The sequence below is a fragment of the Lepus europaeus genome, chromosome 9 (genome assembly GCF_033115175.1).
Source record: "Lepus europaeus isolate LE1 chromosome 9, mLepTim1.pri, whole genome shotgun sequence".
Taxonomy (NCBI): domain Eukaryota; kingdom Metazoa; phylum Chordata; class Mammalia; order Lagomorpha; family Leporidae; genus Lepus; species Lepus europaeus.
Genome location: NC_084835.1, coordinates 20,913,646 through 20,933,290, shown reverse-complemented (window position 1 = coordinate 20,933,290; position 19,645 = coordinate 20,913,646). Strand labels below are relative to the sequence as shown.

General features: G+C 51.0%; 1 protein-coding gene across 4 annotated transcripts in view; it reads right to left on the bottom strand.

Moving 5' to 3' along the window:
- ZDHHC3 (zinc finger DHHC-type palmitoyltransferase 3) overlaps positions 1 to 19,645 on the bottom strand; it is a 60,192-nt gene that overhangs the window by 16,278 nt on the left and 24,269 nt on the right. For all 4 annotated transcript variants that reach the window (XM_062200689.1, XM_062200690.1, XM_062200691.1 and 1 more), the window contains exons 3-5: positions 9,536 to 9,660; positions 1,211 to 1,307; positions 169 to 250 (exon numbers count right to left, since the gene is read on the bottom strand). In XM_062200689.1, coding sequence (XP_062056673.1) covers positions 169 to 250; positions 1,211 to 1,307; positions 9,536 to 9,660 — 304 coding nt within the window. The remainder of the gene's footprint in view (positions 1 to 168; positions 251 to 1,210; positions 1,308 to 9,535; positions 9,661 to 19,645) is intronic.

Here is a 19,645-nt window from a genome sequence, read left to right as displayed (position 1 = left end):
CTTCCCTGTCCAGCTGACGAGGGACTTCAAAGGGCCTTGACCCTTCCTTCCCTGCTTACTGCATGGGCTTGCAGGACACGGAATAGAATGAAGCGGGGGGGGGGGGGGGCTCCCCTGAGGCCACACCCTAACCCTAGGGCAGGGAGGGGAGCCCTGGCACATACTCACTTGTCCAGTCATCTTCAAAGCAATGCAGGAAGTGAAATCCCACCATGATGAGGGCGTGCAAGGAAATGAGAGCTATGTACATCTGAAACGGGAAGCAGTGCAGACACCGTTGTCATGAGAACCTTCTGAGCATGCAGGGTCCAGGGACAGGGGCCTCAGAATCTGTCACTCAAGAACACACTTAGCTAGGCCGAGGCCTGACTGGCATCCAGTGATTCCTAGCAGGTGCCCCAGTCTCCTGCCCTGGGTCTGAGGTGAGCAGCCATCCCCTGGGGGTGCATGGAACCAGAGAGAAGCAAAGTGTGAGCACGGGGCATGAACTGGGCTACCGGAGGCACTCCCAGCCTGCTGCCACTCTGCCCGATAAAAGTCAGGATGCCGAACGCCCAGGCCCTTCCAGGCCCCATACTAAATGCAGTCTAAATACCTACCAGCAGCTCAGGATCCGAGATCCGTGCCAATACCAGCTTCTTTAAACACTGGAGATGCGAGTCCTTATTATCGCTATTGACTTGAATCCATTTTCTAAATGCTCAAATGCCTGTCTTGGGAGGCCAGTGCCGTGGCTCACTTGGTTAATCCTCCGCCTGCGGCGCCGGCATCCAATATGGATGCCAGGTTCTAGTCCCGGTTGCTCCTCTTCCGGTCCAGCTCTCTGCTGTGGCCCGGGAGGGCAGAGGAGGATGGCCCAAGTTCTTGGGCACCTGTACCCGCACGGGAGACCAGGAAGAGGCACCTGGCTTCTGGCTTCAGATCGGCATAGCTCCGGCCATGGTGGCCATTTGGAGGGTGAACCAACGGAGGGAAGACCTTTCTCTCTCTCTCACTAACTCTATCTGTAAATAAATAAATAATAAAAAATGTGCCTGTCTTGGGAACAGGCCCTTGTTGACCCAGGGAGATCTTTGGCAAGAGGGCCATCTACATGGTTAGGCAGCTTCCTGAACAGCAGCAAAGAACACGGAGGTCGCCGAGCATTTTAAAGGAACAAGGGGCTCCCCGGCTCTGTGGCGGGTGGGCCCCAGGTCGCAAGCTGACTTACTGTAAACAGGACGAAGTACTTCTGGTTGTTCTCGCCGACACAGTTATTGACCCAGGGACAGTGGTGGTCCATCTTGCGAATGCACCGCTTACAGACACTGAAACAGCCCACAGGTCAGACTGTTAGGGGCACCCAGACGGTGTTGGGGGCCTCGAGGGGAACTCCGAACTCAGCGCCCTCAGCTGTGTAATTAACGAGATTATCTCATCAACAGCACTGCCAGGGGTTCTTGCTGTGTGTGTGTCACGGGGGCCTGCAAGGCTAGCTCAGGACTCCCAGGGTCAGTCATTCACCTCCAAGGCCTCTCATCTTGTTTAAACTATCAACAAGAAGGAACCAGCAGGGTTGTACAGAAGTAGTCGTTTCGCAAACTCGGCAGAGCAGGATGGAATACAGATAATGGTTGCTCCTTATTTCCACAAAAGACCAAAAAACCAAGGGTCAGGCAGAAGTTCCAGAAGCACTGCCATGTGCTACCGAGGGCAGCACAGCCTCCACCGAGGAGGGACAAAGGAGCAAGAGAGGGCCGTCTCAGAGCAGGGTCAAGAAAACAAGGAAGCCCAGTTCTAAAGCACCACTGGAAAACCCAGGAAAGCTTACCTGTTGATGAGATAATCTCATAAATTTGCATATTATGGACTTGTTATTGGGGTCATTTTTCAGATTGTTTCAACCTTATTTGATAACAAACACCACCTCTCCTTGGCTTTGCACAATACAAAGTAGTACAATCAAACAGAAACACGGGACTCACAGAGCTTGAAAATAACAGCTTCCCCAAGCTGCAGTAGAGTCACCTGCCATAGATGTGCTCATCAAAAACTTCTCAAAGGCAGAGCTCGACTTTCCTTCCGATTTTCCAATCTTCTTTCTTTCCTTCCTTCCATCCATCTATCTACTTATCTGCTGGTTTGCTCCTCAGATGCCCACAACAGGCCAGGCTGGCCCAGGTCAGAAACAAGCCTGGAACTCACTCTGGGTCTCCTGCATGCACAGCAGGGACCCAAGTACCTGAGCCCTCACCTGCTGCCTCTCAAGGTGCACATTAGCAGGAAACTAGATCAGAAGCAGAGCCAGGGGGCTGGTACCGTGGCACAGAGTATTAAGCTGCTGCCTGTGAGGTGGACATCCTGATAACAGCATGAGTTTGAGTCCTGGCTGCTCTGCTTCCAACCCAGCTCCCTGTTAATGCATCCAGCCAGCCAGTCAAAGATGGCCCAAGTACTTGGGCTGTTGCCACCAATGCAGGAGACTTGGATGGAGTTCTAAAGTCCTGGCTTCAGCCTGGCCCAGTCCTGGCTATTGTGGCCATTTAGGGAGTGAACCACAGATGTCAGAAAGCAAGCAACACAGCCAGGTCTTAAATCCAGAGACTCTAACATGTGCTGTGGGTGTCCCAAGCAGTATCTTAACTACTGTGCCAAACGCCCACTCCAAAAACTGGTGGGATGGTTTGTTTTCATTTCATTAAAATAAGTTCCCAACAACAACAACAACAACAAAATCGGTTCCCTAACATTTATCTTGTGGGTATTATTTGTTCAAAGCAGCTTACGATTCCATAAATACAAGCTTAGAAATAACACAGGTTGGGCATTCCTAACTTGAAAATCTAAAACCTGAAACATTTAGAGTGCTGACTCGATGCTCAGTTTCAGATGTGGGGCATTTCAGATTTCAGATTAGGGAAGCTTGATCAGCAAACTCCATACGATGCTCCCAAATCTGAAAAACTCCCAAATCTGAAACACTCCTGGTCCCCAGCATTTGGCATAAGGAATACTCAGCAAGTTCAATTAGATTTCGTTTGTACAAGAAGCTCCTTGGTTCACACCAGCTTTTCTCGCCAGTCATTGCCGTAACTGACTTTAATTCAGATGTCTTGATCAAGTGGGTTTATGGCCCGCTGTGTCACATTCACACCCTGGCACTGGGAAGGATCTTGCTGACGGGCTGGAAGGGCAGGGAAGGCCCAGGAGCAGCTCTTCCAGCCGAGGAAGTGACCTATTCCCTTGGGCTCTGCATTCTAGGAGCAGGTGTGTGTTTTCTTCAGCCCAGCATGAATTATGGAGAGAGGCAGACCAGGGTCTGAGCCACCTCGGCCACTCAGGCTTCCCACGTATGAAGCTGCTATTATAAGGAACACGAGGGCAGACACTGGGCCTGGCTCAGCACAGTGGTGGGTTCACAGTGCTCTCCACATTGCTCTTCGCCACCACTTCCAAGGGCCTCAGTGACAGCAGCGTGCTGGGAATGGACACGTCTCGGAGCTACAGGCCTGGCTCTAGAATCTCTGTGCCCAGGAGTGCAAGGTGAAAAAAAGGACGTCTGACATGGACACCGAGGGAAGTAGAGAGCCAGGGACCAGCAACACCACCATCCCATCCCTGTCTCTGTTTCCTTCTGTTAGCAATCTTAAAGATACATCTGAGCGGGGAATCTGGCACAGCAGTTAAGATGCCACTCGCGACACGCATACCCCTATCTGAGTGCCGGGTTCGAGGCCTGACTCTGCTTGTTAATGCAGACCCTGGGAGGCAACAGTGTTAGCTCAGGTACATGGGTCCCTGCCACGCATGCAGAAGACCTGAGTGGAATTCTGGGTTCCTGGCTTTGACCTAGGCCAGCCTCATCTGTTGTTCACATTTGGGGAGTGAACCAATGAATAGAAGAGTTCTCTGCCTTTCAAATAAGTCAATTTTTAAAAATACGTATGAATATGTATAGATCACACAGAGGCTGTCACTGGCCAGTTTTTGCCAGCACAGAGAAAGTACAGACAAGCAGACAATCAAGAGTAAGGTGTCCCCTGCACGCCAGGCCTCAGCCCCAGGCCACCCCCCGTCACTCTAGGGGCTGCCATGGTAGTCCACTCCTTACATGTTCTCCCTGAGCTCCTAATCCCCTGTGTCCGGGGAGCAAGCTCCTGAGGGTAGCTGCCTTCCGGCTCCAGGCTCCCAAGCAGTTGCTTTTCCAAGCCCACTTCAACTTAAAAGGGTTTTAAGTGGGTGCTCTTGAGACAGTGTTGGCTCTGTGGCAGAGAGGTGCCAGGTGGCCAAACATCCTGAAAGCTGCCCGAGAGTTTAAACAAAGCTCTCACAGCAAATGCCAGCCTGCACCCTCCTCCAGGCTCTTGGAAGAGACAAGGCGCAGGCACCAGGAAGTTCGGTTTCACAATGGGCTGCCACTCAGAAAACACAGCTGCCCAGGACTGCAAGAGCTGCTCTGAAATGCTCACCCTGCGTTTCCCGTTTTCAAAGACATGAAAAGCCAAGGCAGCCCTTCTTAAAAAAAAAAAAAAGAAAGTATTTATTTGAAAGGCAGTTACAGAGAGAAGAGGGGAGATATACATGTATAGAGAGATTGTCCATCTAGTGGTTCTCTCTCCAAATAGCTCCAACAGCCAAGGCTGAACCAGACCCAAACCAGGAGCCTTAAACTCCACTCAGATCTCCCATGTGGGCCCAGGGGCCCAAGCATTTGGGCCACCTTCTGCTTTCCTGGGACAATCAGCAGGGAGCTAGACTGGAAGTGGAATTCGAACCGGCATGGGACAGTGGTGTCGCGGACTGCAGTTTACCCCACAATCCTGGCCCCCAGGAGGTGGTGGGAGGCAAGGTGGGAGGCACCGCCTCTCACACTGTGGCTGGAGGCACTGCTCGGAGGCCGAGTTGTGCTGCACACGAAGGCTCTGGGGCTGGAGCAAGTCAAGCACCAGGCCTAGAGGTGGGGCCTGGAGGGCACGGTGAAGGAACACACCTGTCCTGCTGTTTCACGCCAGGTGCCACTCCTTGAGAAAAAGCAAAAATGGGCCTTCCACCTCCACCCGCCTCATGGACTCTGAGCTCAGAGCCAAGCCCTTCCCAGAAGGCAGGCAGGGGGCACAATGAGCACCCTCCCCAGACACAGTGGCCAGGGAAGACTCCCAGTTCACACAGACCAGGAGGCCTCCCCACACCACAGGGATCCACTCGATCCTTTCGTGGGATCCTTACTGTGTCCAACAGCCCTCTCCTTGCACGCCTCTCTAGCACCAGCTCCAGTGTCTTGGGGCTGGGAGCTGGGGGCTGATGAGCACTCGGGAGCAAGGATGAAGTAAGTTGACGAGGAGACCAAATGTCTGAAATGGAGTGCCTGTAAGATTTCCAGGTCCCTTCTCTGTCCCCAAATCAGTGTTTTTAGAATACTTCCCCCTTCTTCCCTCAGGTTCCCTATCCCTTTTTCAGGCCCCAAAGCATAGCAGAACCCAACAAGCTCATTGGTCCAAAGCATTCAGGTTCTCTTGGGCTTCTATGTCCCCTCACCAGGGAAGCACAGGGGCTGGCTGACACTCTTGCTCATCCTGGGTGACAGCAGACATGGGGACTGTGTGTCTCTCTATAGCAGCACCTGCTGAACAGTGTCCTGCTGAACCAGTGCTCCTGCCCTGCTGGGGAGGCCGCTGGGGTCAAAGGCTGTAAGCCCAGAGCCAAGCCCTGGGCTCTGCTGGGCAAAGATCTGCTCAATGAAGGCCCTGACAGTAGACAGGGAGAGCAGGCCTGGAAAATGAACTCAATCCCACTGGCTCCAGGGAAAGTGAAAACATAGCAAGAAGGCATCAAGTTGGTCACGGCTTGCGCTGAGGTTTTCACCTCACACCTCACTGGCTACGACTAAAATTAGAAGCAAAAAGGATGTCTACGCCACAGCCTGGCCCAGGTCAGAAACAATTTTGGGAAAGGTAGTGCAGCACAAGAAAAGAACAGGGTTCTGGGATCGGTGCTGCGGTATAGAGGGTAACGCCACCACCTGCGATGCTGGCATTCCATATGGGCACCGGTTGGAGCCCAGGATGTTCCACTGCCCATGTAGGTTCTTGCTAATGTACCTGGGAAAGCAGCAGAAGAAGCCCAAAGTCCCTAGGCCCCTGTACCCATGTGGGAGACCGAGAAGCAGCTCTTGGCTTTGGTCAGGCCCAGCCCTGGCTGTTGCAGCCACTTGAGGAATGAACCAGCAGATACAAGAGCTCTCTCTTTCTCTAACTCAGCCTTTCAAATAAATATTTTTTTTAAAAAAATTCATTTGAAAGGCACAGATACAGAGAGAAAGTATGGAGCAGGGGAGAGAGAGAGATCTTCCACCTGCTAGTTCATTCTCCAAATGGCCACAACAGCTGGAGTTGGGCCAGTATGAAGCCAGGAGCTTCTCCCAGGTCTCCCATGTGGGTGCTGGCCCAAGGTCTTGGGCCATCTTCTGCTGCTTTCCCGGGCCGTGGCAAAGAGCTGGATCAGAAGTGGAGCAGCCGGGACACGAACTGGCTTTCATATGGGATGCTGGCACTGCAGACAACAGCTTAATCCATTGAGCCACAGTGCTATCTCCAAAACAAAACTTATAAAAAGGGGGCTGGCACCGTGGCTCATTTGGTTAATCCTCTGCCTGCGGTGCCGGCATCTCATGTGGGCCACGGGTTCTAGTCCTGGTTGCTCTTCTTCCGGTCCAGCTCTCTGCTGTGGCCCGGGAGGGCAGTGGAGGATGCTCCAGATGTTTGGGCCCCTGCACCCACATAGGAGACCAGGAGGGAGCACCTGGCTCCTGGCTTCAGATCGGTGCAGCACCGGCCATGGCGGCCATTTGGGGAGTGAACCAATGGAGGGAAGACCTTTATCTCGGTCTCTTTCTCACTGTCCTCACTGTCTATAACTCTGTTAAAAAAAAAAAAAAAAAAAAAAAAAAAAAAAACACACACACACACACTTAAAAAAAGCAAATAACAGGGTTCTGAGGCAAATCTTTACTTTACTTTGGGCTCCAGGAAGAGAAAACTTAGCTTTGGGGCCGGCGCTGTGGCACAGCGGGTTAACACGATGGCCTAAGGTGCCAGCATCCCATATGGTTCGAGACCTGGCTGCTCCACTTCCAATCCAGCTCTCTGCTATGGCCTGGGAAAGCAGAAGAAGATGGCCCAAGGCCTTGGACCCTTGCACCCACATGGGAGACCTGGAAGAAGCTCCTGGCTTCCCATCGGCTCAGCTTCAACCGCTGCAGCCATCTGGGGACTGAATCAGCAGCTGGAAGACCTTTCTCTGTCTTTCCCTGTCTGTAACTCTACCTCTCAAACAAATGAATAAAAATCTTTGGGGGGAAAAAAACCCGATCACATAAGCCTAATGCCTTGGCCACCTTGTGGGCAGAAGCGGCTCCTCCCACAGGATTTCCATGTGCTTCCATGTCCTCAGACAGGAGACTCCATGCTGGCAGCCACGCAGCCTGGGCTTCCACAGCATCTCCGCTAGTGAGCAAAGGCCCAGTTATATACATCCTAAGGCTGCAAGCTCTGGAAGTACCTGTGGTACCCATAGGAGCTTGGGGGATGGAGACAATCTCAAATTCTGTGGACTCCTTGAGAGGAGAGGAAGCAAAACAGTGCAAACACAAGTACAAGTGCACACACCTCTGCCCGAGTGGGCAAGGTGGACTCTGGGCTCAACCGACCACACACAAACCCAGTCTGTCTAGAGTGTTACGGTGTCTGCTTATCCGAAGCCCTGAGTCCCCAGGCGGCCTGGGCCAGGGTGCGCCATCATGAAGCAGCAGCTGTGAGCACACACTGCCGGTGGTAGGAACAGGCAACTCACAGGCACCCTCAGGGAAGCCTACCTGAATCGGCAGCTCTTGTTTTGGTAAGCTGACTTGTTCACTAGCACTCGAGTCCCTTCCTTGGATCACGCTGGGGAGAGGCGGAAAGGAAAATGCCAAGCAGTGCAGACAGCTGAGAGCTCAGGGAAAGAAGAGTGAAGCGCCATCGCGGTTGTCCAGAAGTTACTTTCTCCAGACTGGGTGCCTCCCTGTTTCTGGTCCAGCTCTTATGAACCAGCACATCCCTAACTGCTTCCACTAACAAGCAGCTTCGACCTGGAGAGCCAGGGGACTCACACACCCGTCCTACTTAATCCTCGCAGCAAGCTAGCCAAGGCCCTTTCGTACAGAGCAAAGAGCTGAGGCTAAAAGACATGCAGTGCCTGGCTGAAGGTTCCACAGTGTGGCAGAAGCAGCACTGGACTTCCAACTCTGACCTCTCCAAGGCCAAGGCTACCACGAGGGATCGCATTAACAAGCTGGGCCTTTTCAACCAAGAGATGCCTAGAAACAGCTGCTTCCTGAGCCCCCCCGGTGGCAGGAAAAGCTAGATTGACAACTCCATCTTGTGGACTAGAAGTGAGCCTTGAACCAGATCGCAGAAGCCAGTGATGCAGACAAACTCCGCAGGTGGCAGCCATCACCAGAGGCCTCTGCCCAGGCTCCCGAGCTATCACCATCAAGCACAAAGCAGCTAGCTGGGGAGACACGCGGACCTCTTAGAGAGAGGGAAAAAGCATACACGTGATCACATGAAGGTACACAAGCCATCCCAGGTGAGAGTTGCAGTGCAGAGCCCTGCCTGGACTTGGAGCCAGAGCCACTGTGAGCCAAGCCTGTCTACTACCCTCTGCAGGTGCAACTTTGAGCCGTCACTTCCCCACCACAGCCTGCATTTCTGCACCTAGGCAGAGTCGTCCCTGTAGTAACCCTACCTCAGGAGGTGACCATCAAGACAAAAACAAGACTGATGCCAAGACCGGCGCACTGACATGCCTGGGACACAGCCAGTCCAAGAGGTGACAGTGAGGCCCATTCACAAACACTGCCCGCCTCACTCAGATCTCATACAGCCCAAAGGCCTTGGCAGCCTTAGGCTGAAAGGACAACCTCCCAACACAGGGAGGAAGCAAATTCATTCCTCCACACCCTCCCCACTCCAAACACGCACAGCAGTCTCAAAGGGAGACCCAGTAACACTTTTCTACTTCCATACCTCAGCACTTAACGTTGCCTTCAATCAACAAAGCACAATTTTTACCTGAACGTCTTATTACACTATGACCCAAAACAACAAAGAAACCAAAAAAACAAAAGGGGGAAAATCGTCACCAAGAAAGAGGGAAAGTGGCTTTTGTGGTTGAGTTCTACATTTGTCATAACCTCTGGTTCTGTTTCAGAGCAAGGCCTTCACTCAAAGGCAGCGCCTTCAAGAACTAGACGTTGCCAGAACGATTTTCTGAAGCTTAGTCTCATGGCACCCTTGAGACAGAGCTGCAAAGTGGGCAAATCAGGACTCCCCTCACTGTGACATACACCTAAACAAAGGTGTGGATAGGCAGAGGCCGGCCAGGTCCTGCGATCGGTCACTCGTACCTACAGCAGGACAACAGCTGGCAGCTGACAGTCCTGATGCTGAACTGGCACCTATGGGAATGTGTGTGTGTGGCGGGAGGCAGGGTAGCAGAAGGGAGACAGGGCGTGTACCTGCAGTGGTGGGCTCGGTCAGGTTTGATGCTGCAGCATTTGGGACACTTGTACACCACCTGCCCGGGCTTCAACTGCAAACTCTCGATAAATTCTTTAGTAGCATTTCCTTTGGGCACTGCCCCCTGGAAGAAAGAGGAAAGGCGTCAGGGTCAGACTGGTGGTTCTGTCCATTCCAACACGATGCAGTGGAGATTATCACTTCCAAGGAGCAACTGCACATACGTGTGGACTCAATGTTCAGAATTATGTCAACAGCCAGAAATAGTTATCAACAAAGAACTGTCCTGAGTAAATGCCGTTAAGCCACATTAATCCCTTGGCTAAATTTTTATATTGAACATTGGCTCTGACTGTTCTCTATTTTCATTCTGTTACAGTCATTTTCATTGAACTTCATTTTTTTTAAGATTCATTTATTTGAAAGGCGGAGTTACAGAGAGAGGAAGATAAAGAACAATATTCTATCCACCGGTTCACTCCTTAAATGGCCACAATGGCAGGAGCTCGGCTGATCTGAAGCCAGGAGTTTCTTCCAGGTCTCCCATGTGGGTGCAGGGGCCCAAGGATTTGGGCCACCTTCCCACTAGTTTCCCAGGTGTATTAGCAAGGAGATGGATAGGAAGTGGAGCAGCTGGGATTCGAACTGACAGCCACATGAGATGCTGGCACTGCAGGCATAGCTTCACCTGCTAAGTCACAGTGCTGGCCCTGGAACTTCTTTCTTCTGTAAATATTAGTGATGATCTGACTCACTGACTTCTTTTGGTTTACATTAAACTTCCTGGTAACAGCACTGGCCTTTGCAACTTGTCATTGTTGAGTGTCAAATCTAACAGTTCAGTTTTCCCAGATCCAAATTTGCAGCTCTACATTTTAATGGGTTCTGTTAAAATTGCAACCAAGGGGTGGTACTGTGCCACAGCAGCCTAAGCTGTTGCTTGGGATACCTGCATCTCATATTGGAGTGCCAATTCGAGTCCCAGGTCCTCTAATTCAGCTCTCTGTTGATATGCCTGGGCAACAGCGGATGATGGCTCTCAAGTATTTGAGTCCCTGCCACCCATGTGGGAGACCCAGATGGAGTCTGGCTCAGCGCCAGCTACTGCGGCCATTTGGAGTGAAGCAGATGGAAGATCCCTGCTCCAGCCCCGTTACTCTGCTTTTCAAATAAATTTCAAAAAAGTAAAGAAAAATAGCTAGAGTGCTAGAGTTTTCTTTAAGATTTATTTATTTGAAAGAGTTACAGAGGGAGGTAGAGAAAGAGAGGGGTCTCCTATCTGCTGGTTCACTCCCCAAATGGCTGCAACGGATGGAACTGAGCTGATCCGAAGCCAGGAGCCACTTCCGGGTCTCCCACATGGGTGCAGGGGCCCAAGGACTTGGCCCATCTTCTACTGCTTTCCCAGGCCATAGCAGAGAGCTGGATCAGAAGAGGAGCAGCTGGGACACAAACCAGCACCCATACGGGACGGCGGCACTGCAGGCCGCAGCTTCAACCCACTGTGCCACAGCACCGGCCCCTAGAGTTTGCTTTTTTCCCCTTCTTTCCTTCCTTCATTCTCGACCCCCCCTTCTGCTAGGAAGGACTGGCACTCTCTATTTATTCTCAGTGAATGCACTGCAACTGTGAGCTGCTGCGCTTGGGCATCTGACTTGCTATCTGGCCAGACCACCCCAATGTGCTGTTTCACCCATGAATACGCTGGCGAATGCGGGGTGCTCTTGTTCTAAAGATGGCAGAGAATGCCACCAGCATCTGCTCTGGCTGTGCACCCTTCCCCAACACAGGCAGCATTCAGAATTGAGCAGGGCTTCAACGGCCAGCCTTCACCACTCACTGCTTGGCACCGAGCCCTGTGCTCCCACACTCCGTGTTATGGGCTCAGGAATAAAACTCGCCGTCTGCTTTTCAGGAGGCACGTGGCCTCTTGGAAGCTGACAAACACTTCCAGTGAAGGGCAGTACACACTGTAGAAGACCTGAAGGCGGCACGGAGGAGGCAGCAGCCAACAGACCAGAGGAATCGGAGACATTCTCCCAGAGTGAGGTTTCAGGAACATGCAGGGGCTTGTGAAGCAGAGCTATGGGAGAAAAGTGGTTCCAGCTAGGGGGCGCGGGGGGACGGGGACAAGGCAAAGCAGTGAGAGTGAAGCCAGGGAAACGCGGTGTGAGCAGGGAGGCTGGGCTGACAGTCGGGGCCTAGCTGTGTAGAGTGGCCACCAACCTAAAGGAAGGAACGGATTTTTCTGTACAGGCTGCCCAGAACCATGAGGTGACATTGGGGCTTCCAGAAGAACCCTTAGTAGCTTGTGCTATTTGGATCAGATAGGAGAGATTAAAATCTCAGAGACCTATGATAGAGAGAGTGACAAACAGAACAGATGAGCACCAGTACAGTCTCTGTGTTAATTGCTGATAAATGAAAAACAAAACAAAACAAAAAACCCTACTTTTAAAATTTATTTTATTTATCTGAAAGGCCAAGTGACAATGACAGAGGGAGAGACAGCGATAAAGAGATCTTCTATCTGCTGGTTCACTTTCCAAAAGACTGCAACAGCCAGTTCTGGGCCAGGCTGAAGCCTGGAAACAGGAACTCCAATCTCCCACCTATGGGCATGGGCCCAAGTACCTGGCCATCCTCCACTGTTTTCCCAGGCAAATTGGCAGGAGGTTGGACTGAAAGACAGCAACCAGGACTTGGATCAGCACGCTGATATGGGATGCCAGTGCAGCAAGTGGTGGCTGAACCTGCTGACCACACCACCAGCCCCAGTGCTCAAGTTTTCAAGAAACCACAGATGCCCGGCCTCTGACACAGCACTGCTGTATACAACTGTCCAGGTCCCAGACCCTGTACGTACACCGTAGCAGGGCCAAGAACAATCATGCCATCCCGGTAACTCCTCTTGCTCCACTTAGCTCCCAAATACTATCTGACACCAGGTCAAGCTGTGGCTGTCGGATGGGACCGACATCCCCCCCCAGTCCCTGCAGCCCCCATGTCAGGTCTGTGTGACACCAGACTCCACTCCTCAGTGGGCATCCACAAGCTACCATGATCAAGGAAGTTAAATCTACATTAGCACAGCAGAGCCTGGGACTTCCTCCAAGTCCTGAGAGGGCCCACAGTGAGTGAGAACATAGTGTAACAGGCCAGAGGGCCTCCTAGGGCAGAAGGAATGAGGATGGGGTATCAGAACTTTTTCTACGAAAGAGGAATCCTGGAAAGGGAAGAACCACTAAGAAACAGAAAAACCTTTAAAGGCCCAGAATGCAAGGAAGCTGTGGTTTTGTTTTTTTGCTAAGAAAATGACTCGCAGGGGTTCAAGATCACAGCTAAGGCAACTGCAGAGACAGATCAACAAACAGCTCTCTCCTGAAAGTCTATACCATGCCAAGCACTGTGGAAGCACAAAGTGACGGGAACTCGGGGCTCCCAACAGCTGGTGGAGTGGCCAAGGCCGAGCACCTCAAGAACGGCTTGGTCACCAGTCCATCAGGAGCTAAGCAAGAGGAAGGAGGACTGAGGGCGGGGGTCCTGGGAATGCCAGGAGGATCTTGTTGGAGGCTGAGCTGGTAGGGGTACCTGGCAGGGGAGGGGTGGGAATCAGTTCCAGCACAGATCCAGAGCGGGGATCTTGGCCTCTCCACCTCTCTTTGTTAGGCCCCAACTTCTCCCTGCTGAGCCTCCTTTTGCCTAGGTGAGGACTCCTGAGATGCCACCAGGCTGACATGTCATTTGGAGCAGTCAGTTTCCCACAGCTGTGTCCTGAAGGGGCTGGAGACAAGCAGAGCCTGAGGAAACACTAAGGCTCACTGTTGACACGCATGCTCATCTCAGGAGCGGGCCCTGATGACCTTTCAACTCACTCAAGGGGCTCATTAAGTTTTTGTTTTTTTTTTTTTTGTTTTTTTTTTTTTTTAGGACCTGTTGTTGTGGCACAGCAGGTTAAATTGCAGCTTATAACTCCAGCATCCCATCTCAGAGTGCTAATCTGAATCCCAGATGCTCCGCTACCAACCTAGCTTCTTGTTAATGTGCCTGGGAAGGCAGAAGATGGCTCAAGTACTTGAGCCCCTGTTGCCCATGTGGGAGACTAGGATGAAGTTCCTGGCTCCTGGCCCAGTCCTGCCACTGCGGCTATTTGGGGACTGAGCCGGAGGATAAATAAATAAATAAATCTTAAGGTGAAAAAATCTTTAAATACATAAATCTTAACAAATCTAAAAAAATTTTCAAAAATAGGAAAAAATGATTCTATAACTTGCATTCAGCTATCACAAAAGCATATGAAAGAAACTTTAAAAAGCAAATAAACTTTTGTGGGCAAGGATCACATGGTATGTACAATGCCACTGAGAATATTGTTTTGACATTAAATATACCACAAAAATACATGGCGATACGAGAAACATTACCAATTATACACACAGACACGGACACAGGGGAAAAGACAGGCTACCTGCAAAAAGCATTCATAGTTATCTCACGTAGTAGGACTGCAGGTACTTATTTTCTTGACCTTCTGAAATGTTCTATTATGAACATGTAGCTTTTGTAATATGGAAAACACTTATTAAAACACACAAGCAAAAACAAACTGCAAGGAAGAACAACCCAAAGTAGGAGTAAGACCTCCTCTACTGAAGTCTGTAACCAAGTTAGGACTGTCTCATCCAGGGGAAGAGGGTCCCACAAAGGCCAGAGGGTCTTAGCTGCCATTTTCTTTCTTGTAAAAAGCAACTGAGTTTCTGGAACTGATATCTTTTGTGGATCCACTGTCACATGTACAAGAGGAAAAGTGCAAAGGCACATCATTTCTCCAAACAGATGAAGTAAAGGGGCTAAATTTTCCAAGCCAAGACCCAGGTGCTTCGTTTTATTTGGGTTATTATTAATTTGGGTTACGATTTATTTTTCAGGCCCAGTTTTTAAGCAGGTCCCCGCCCCCAGAATTTGCTGTGAAATTCAGTTGATCCTATGTGAAAGGCAGCAGGAGGAAAAAACAGTCAGAGCTCTTGTTCAATGGTCTCACTATTGTCTTTTTTGTTGTTGTTTAGGTTTTATTTTTACTTATTTCAAAGGCAGAGGTGGGGGGAGGAGGAGGGAGAGACATTTAAAGAACTTTTATCCACTGGTTCACTCCCTAAATGGCCAGAACCTGGGTGGGGTTGAGCTAGCCTGAAGCCAGGAGTCAGGAACATCATCTGGGTCTGCCATAAGCAGAGGTTTAGCCTACCGTGCCACAGAGCCAGCCCCACTGTTCCACTTTTGATTCAGTTCCCTGAAAATGGCCTAGGAAAAGCTGAGAGAGGCCTGTATGAAGTTGCTGGCTCTGGCCTGGCCCAGCCTGGGCTGTTGTGACCATCTGGGGAGTGAACCAGCAGATGGAAGATCTCTCTCTGTAATTCTTTCAAATAAATAGTACTTAGGCCATCTTCCACTGCCTTCCCAGGCTCATTAGCAGAGAGCTGGATCAGAAACAGAGCAGCTGGGACTACAACTGGTGTTCTCACATGGGATGCCAGGATGGCAGGCAGCAACTTAACCCAGTATGCCACAATACAGACCCCTTGCCTTTCTTGTAGCCCGAGCCTAGAGACGTCATGCAGCAGAGCTTGGGCTTTCTAATAGTGGCCCTCTAACAGCACGCCTCCATGTATAGACACCTCATCCCATCTAGGCAAGACTGCACCTGCCCAGCCACCTGAGCCCATCTCTCAGAGCGAGATGCCAGCTGGGCCAGCCCCAGAGACACAGCAGTTGGTACAGCTGCACTTTCCAGGCTCTGCTTCTAGTGACATTTTTTTCTTCCATTCCTTCCCTCCCTCCATTTTCTGTTTGTGTTTTTAAAGAATGTGTTCTTTCGGACCCATCTCCACAAACTCCAGCCCTCTAGCAGGCCAGGCACCTCCTTGCCCCACCCCTTTTTAAGATTTTTATTTATTTATTGCAAAGATAGTTACAGACATAGAGTGGGAGAGACAGAAAGGTCTTCCATCTGCTGGTTCATGCCACAGATGGCCACAACAGCAGGAGCTAGGCCGATCCGGAGCCAGGAGCCAGGAGTTTCTTTCGAGTCTCTCATGCAGGTGCAGGAGCCCAAGCACTTGGGTCATCTTGCACTGCCTTCCCAGGTCATAAGCGAAGAGTTAGATTGGAAGAGGAGGAGCCAGGACTTGAACTGGCATTCATATGGGATGCTGGAGCTGCAGGTAGTGGCTTTGCCCACTAGGCCACAGTGCCGCCCGCCTCCTTGCTTCTTGCACCAAAGCCAAACCCCTCAGCCAAGGATCACCTTCTCTGCCCTCTTCCTCACAGCTCCAAGCCAACCCAGGCAGAACCCCTGGTTCAGCCTTGCTGGTACCGCGTGGCAATACACAAACAGCACTAACTCAACCGCACCCCACCCCTGCGAGACTGCAGACTCGGCAGCCAAGACAGAATCTCTCAGCTCCTACCCAGCAAACTGCCCAGGGCCTGCGAGGCGGCCTGTGTCTAATAAATCCAAGCTGCAGAACCATGACGTGACACACGTTTACGGAGGACTTCCGTGACAGGCACAATTCCAAATGCTCTCTGACAAAACCTTATTTTGCCAGCTAATTCTAACAAGGAACCCGTGAGGCAGAGACCACTCTGTTCCTCACAGGCACATAAGACCCACCAGAGGCGGCAGAACCACGTTCACATCTCAGTGACCCAAGTCAAAAACCTGCACCTCTACCCGAAGACAGAACACAATTATCAGGGCTTTCTGATTTGTCTTGGAAAAGGCTTCTTTAAAAATTGTCTTCAGGGGCCGGCATTGTGGCGTAGCAGTTAAAGCTGCTGCTGACAGTGTCGGCATTCCATATGGGCGCCAGTTCAAGTCCCAGCTGCTCCATTTTCAAACCAGCTCTTTGCTGTGGCCTGGGATAGCAGTGGAGGATGGCCCAAGTCCTTGGGCCCCTGCACCTGCATTGGAGACCCGGAAGAAGCTTCTGGCTCCTGGCTTCAGATCAGCGCAGCTCTGGCTGTTGCAGCCAACTGGGGAGTGAACCAGCAGATGGAAGACCTCTCTCTCTCTCTTAATTTCAAATAAATAAATAAATCTTTTAAAAAAATACAAACCTTTTCAAATCATCACTAAAAACACAGAAGCTGTAGTAAAGCAGACAACAAGCCAAAACAAAGCTATTGTATCACTAAGAAGATCAAAACCATCTTTAAAAAAAAAAAAAAAATCGCCTTCATGCCACACCAATCTTCTGTTGATGACACTGTCACTCCTAACATTAAGACTGACACAGGGGGCCAGTGCTTTGGTGCAGCAGGTTAAAGCCCCGGCCTGCAGCACCAGCATCCCATATGGCGCTGGTCTGAGTCCTGGCTGCTCCATTTCCAATGCAACTCCCTGCTAATGCTCCTGGGAAAGCAGCGGAGGATGGCCCAAGTCCTTGGGACCTTGCACCTGTGTGGGAGACCTCGAAGAAGCTTCTGGCTCCTGATCAGCTTGGCTCTGGTAGTTGCAGCCATTTGGGGAATGAACTAGCAGATAGATGAAAGACCTCTCTTTCTCTGTGTCTACCTCTTTCTGTAACTCTGTCTTTAAAATAAATAAAATACATTAAAGACTGAAACAGGCCTAGGATCACAAAGCCTACTCCAGTAAATACCTAGGATACCACAACAATGTGAAAAGGACACCAAGGAAAATGGGGAAGGGGTGGTGGTGCTGTGGCATGGTGGGTAAAAGCATCCGCCTGCAGTGCCAGCATCCCATATGGGTGCCAGTTCAAGACCCGGCTGCTCCACTTATGATCCAGCTCTCTGCTATGGCCTGGGAAAGCAGCAGAAGATGGCCCAAGTCCTTGGAGCCCGGCATGGGGGGCCCAGAAGCAGCTCCTGGCTCCTGATCAGCTCAGCTCTGGCCGTGGAGGCTATCTGGGGAATGAACCAGCAGATAGAAGACCTCTCTCTCTGCCTCTGCCTCTCTGCAACTCTGCCTTTCAAATAAATAAATCTTAATAAGAAAACAGTGGGGGGGCCTGACATCGTGGCTCACTTGGCTAATCCTCTGCCTGTGGCGCGGGCATCTCATATGGGCGCCAGATTCTGTCCTGGTTGTTCCTCTTCCAGTCCAGCTCTCTGCTGTGGCCAGGGAGGGCAGTGGAAGATGGCCTGACTGCTTGGGCTCCTGCACCCGTGTTGGAGACCAGGAAGGGGCACCTGGCACCTGGTTTCAGATCGGTGCAGCGGCGGCTGTGGCAGCCAATTGGGTGGGTGAACCAACGGAAGGAAGACCTTTCTCTCTGCCTCTCTTTCTCTCTCACTGTCAAAAACTACCTGTCAAAAAAAAAAAAAAAAAAAAAAAACCACTAAACTAACACTAATGATTTTCTAGGACCACTTCAAAGGACTTCAAAATTTCTAGCCATTTCAGACAATAACAATCAAACATGCTGAAACAGTTCCAGGGTCGTGGAGGACACCTGCACACTCCTGCAGGTCGGGCAGTAACTCTCCCTCTAACAGCTCTCCCAAGGACATGGTGAACAGCCCAGGCCTGTGCCATAGACCCCTGGTCTCCTCCAAGAAAAGGCAGGAGGTAGGCAAGCTCAAATTCAGTCACTTCCTTCTCTCTGGAGCCAGAAAAAGATTCCCTTTGGTGTCTGAAGTGGGTCAGCAGCAGGTGTGAGAAGGTGCCTGGCCCAAGGGAGAACGAGGCTACCTGCTCCCACCTGCCCCAGACCCGGCCTAAGGCAAGTAGGCCAAGGCCCTCTAGCTGTACTGAGCATCGGCTGCTCTGGGAGGACCTATATTGCCACACCTCCCCAGGAAATACCCGCCTTCCAGTTGTTTACAGTGCATGCTCAGGTTGCCAAGAGACTCCAGAAGGGAACTCAAAGCGCATATCTGACGTGAGCCCCAGCATTTCCAAGGATGACTTTGGGCAGCCGAAACTACAGTGAATGCCCACAGCGGTGTGGAATGCGCACAGACGTCTTTTTGTCGTGAGGTGGTCACAGGTGGGCCACATGGAAAGGGGGCTGTGGTAGACAGGTGACGTTTCTTTTCCTCAGCAAGGCAGTGAAATTTAATGGCTTTATATTCCTCCTTTTCTCCAATCTCAGATGTGAAATAATTTATAATGAGGTTAACAATTAGATCCAAGGGAATGTAGAGCAAAGATACGCTGGTGGGAGTTTTTACAACTGCTGTGATTACACAGCGCTTGTCTGTGAGCTTCCTAGTAGCCCATACGAAAACAGTCTCCCAGCTTTAAACATCTGAGAGACAGACACTGTCCTCCATCTAACTTTGAAAGGGAGTCTCTAGGATTCCACAGGATGAGGAATCAAAAGAAAAAATAGTGAAATCGGCAAAGGGGGAAACAGAGAGGTGCCACGATAAGGTGCCTGCGTCCAGGGAGCCAGGCCGACTCCTCGGGGCAAGTGGAGTCATGCGAGACTTCTAACACCTGGAGTGCTTCAGGAGCCGGAAGTTCCCTGGATGCCATTACACAACCTCAGGGTGCGCAGGGAGCGGCCGTCAAGAGCCCAGCACCAGCCTGGCTTGTGCTCCTCTGTCCATCTAGCCTCTTCCCTCTGTTTACAGGCCTAACCCCGTGACCCTGCTTCTCCAGCGGCAGCATCACCTCTAAGGGGGCTGCAGACACACTGATGAGTCATTTCCCTCTTTCCTTTTCTGCACCAGCTCTATGCGGGCCCAAATACTGCTGCGTTGGAGTCAGTGACTGCTGTAGTCCAGAAGGCTGTGGGGGTTGAGATGGTTCTGATGTTACATTTGGAGTAAGAACTACAAAGCTGCAAGTGGTATAGTTACTGCTCTAGTGGAAGAACATTAGAGTATTTTGTGTTTTCTAAATCAGTAACAAACCAAAATGATATACAATGCATACACTGCTGCATACGCCTATGGATGTTTTGAAAAACTGTGGGCAACAGGGATTCTTGAGATATAAACATTTATAATCCACCAGGGAACTCCTTAGTAGAACCTTGCAGCAACTCTTGTCTATAAACAGACTGCCCTCGCTCCTACAGCGTTAATAAGGAATCCCTAATAGGTCCACTTGCAGCTGGAGGTAGAGCTCTCAA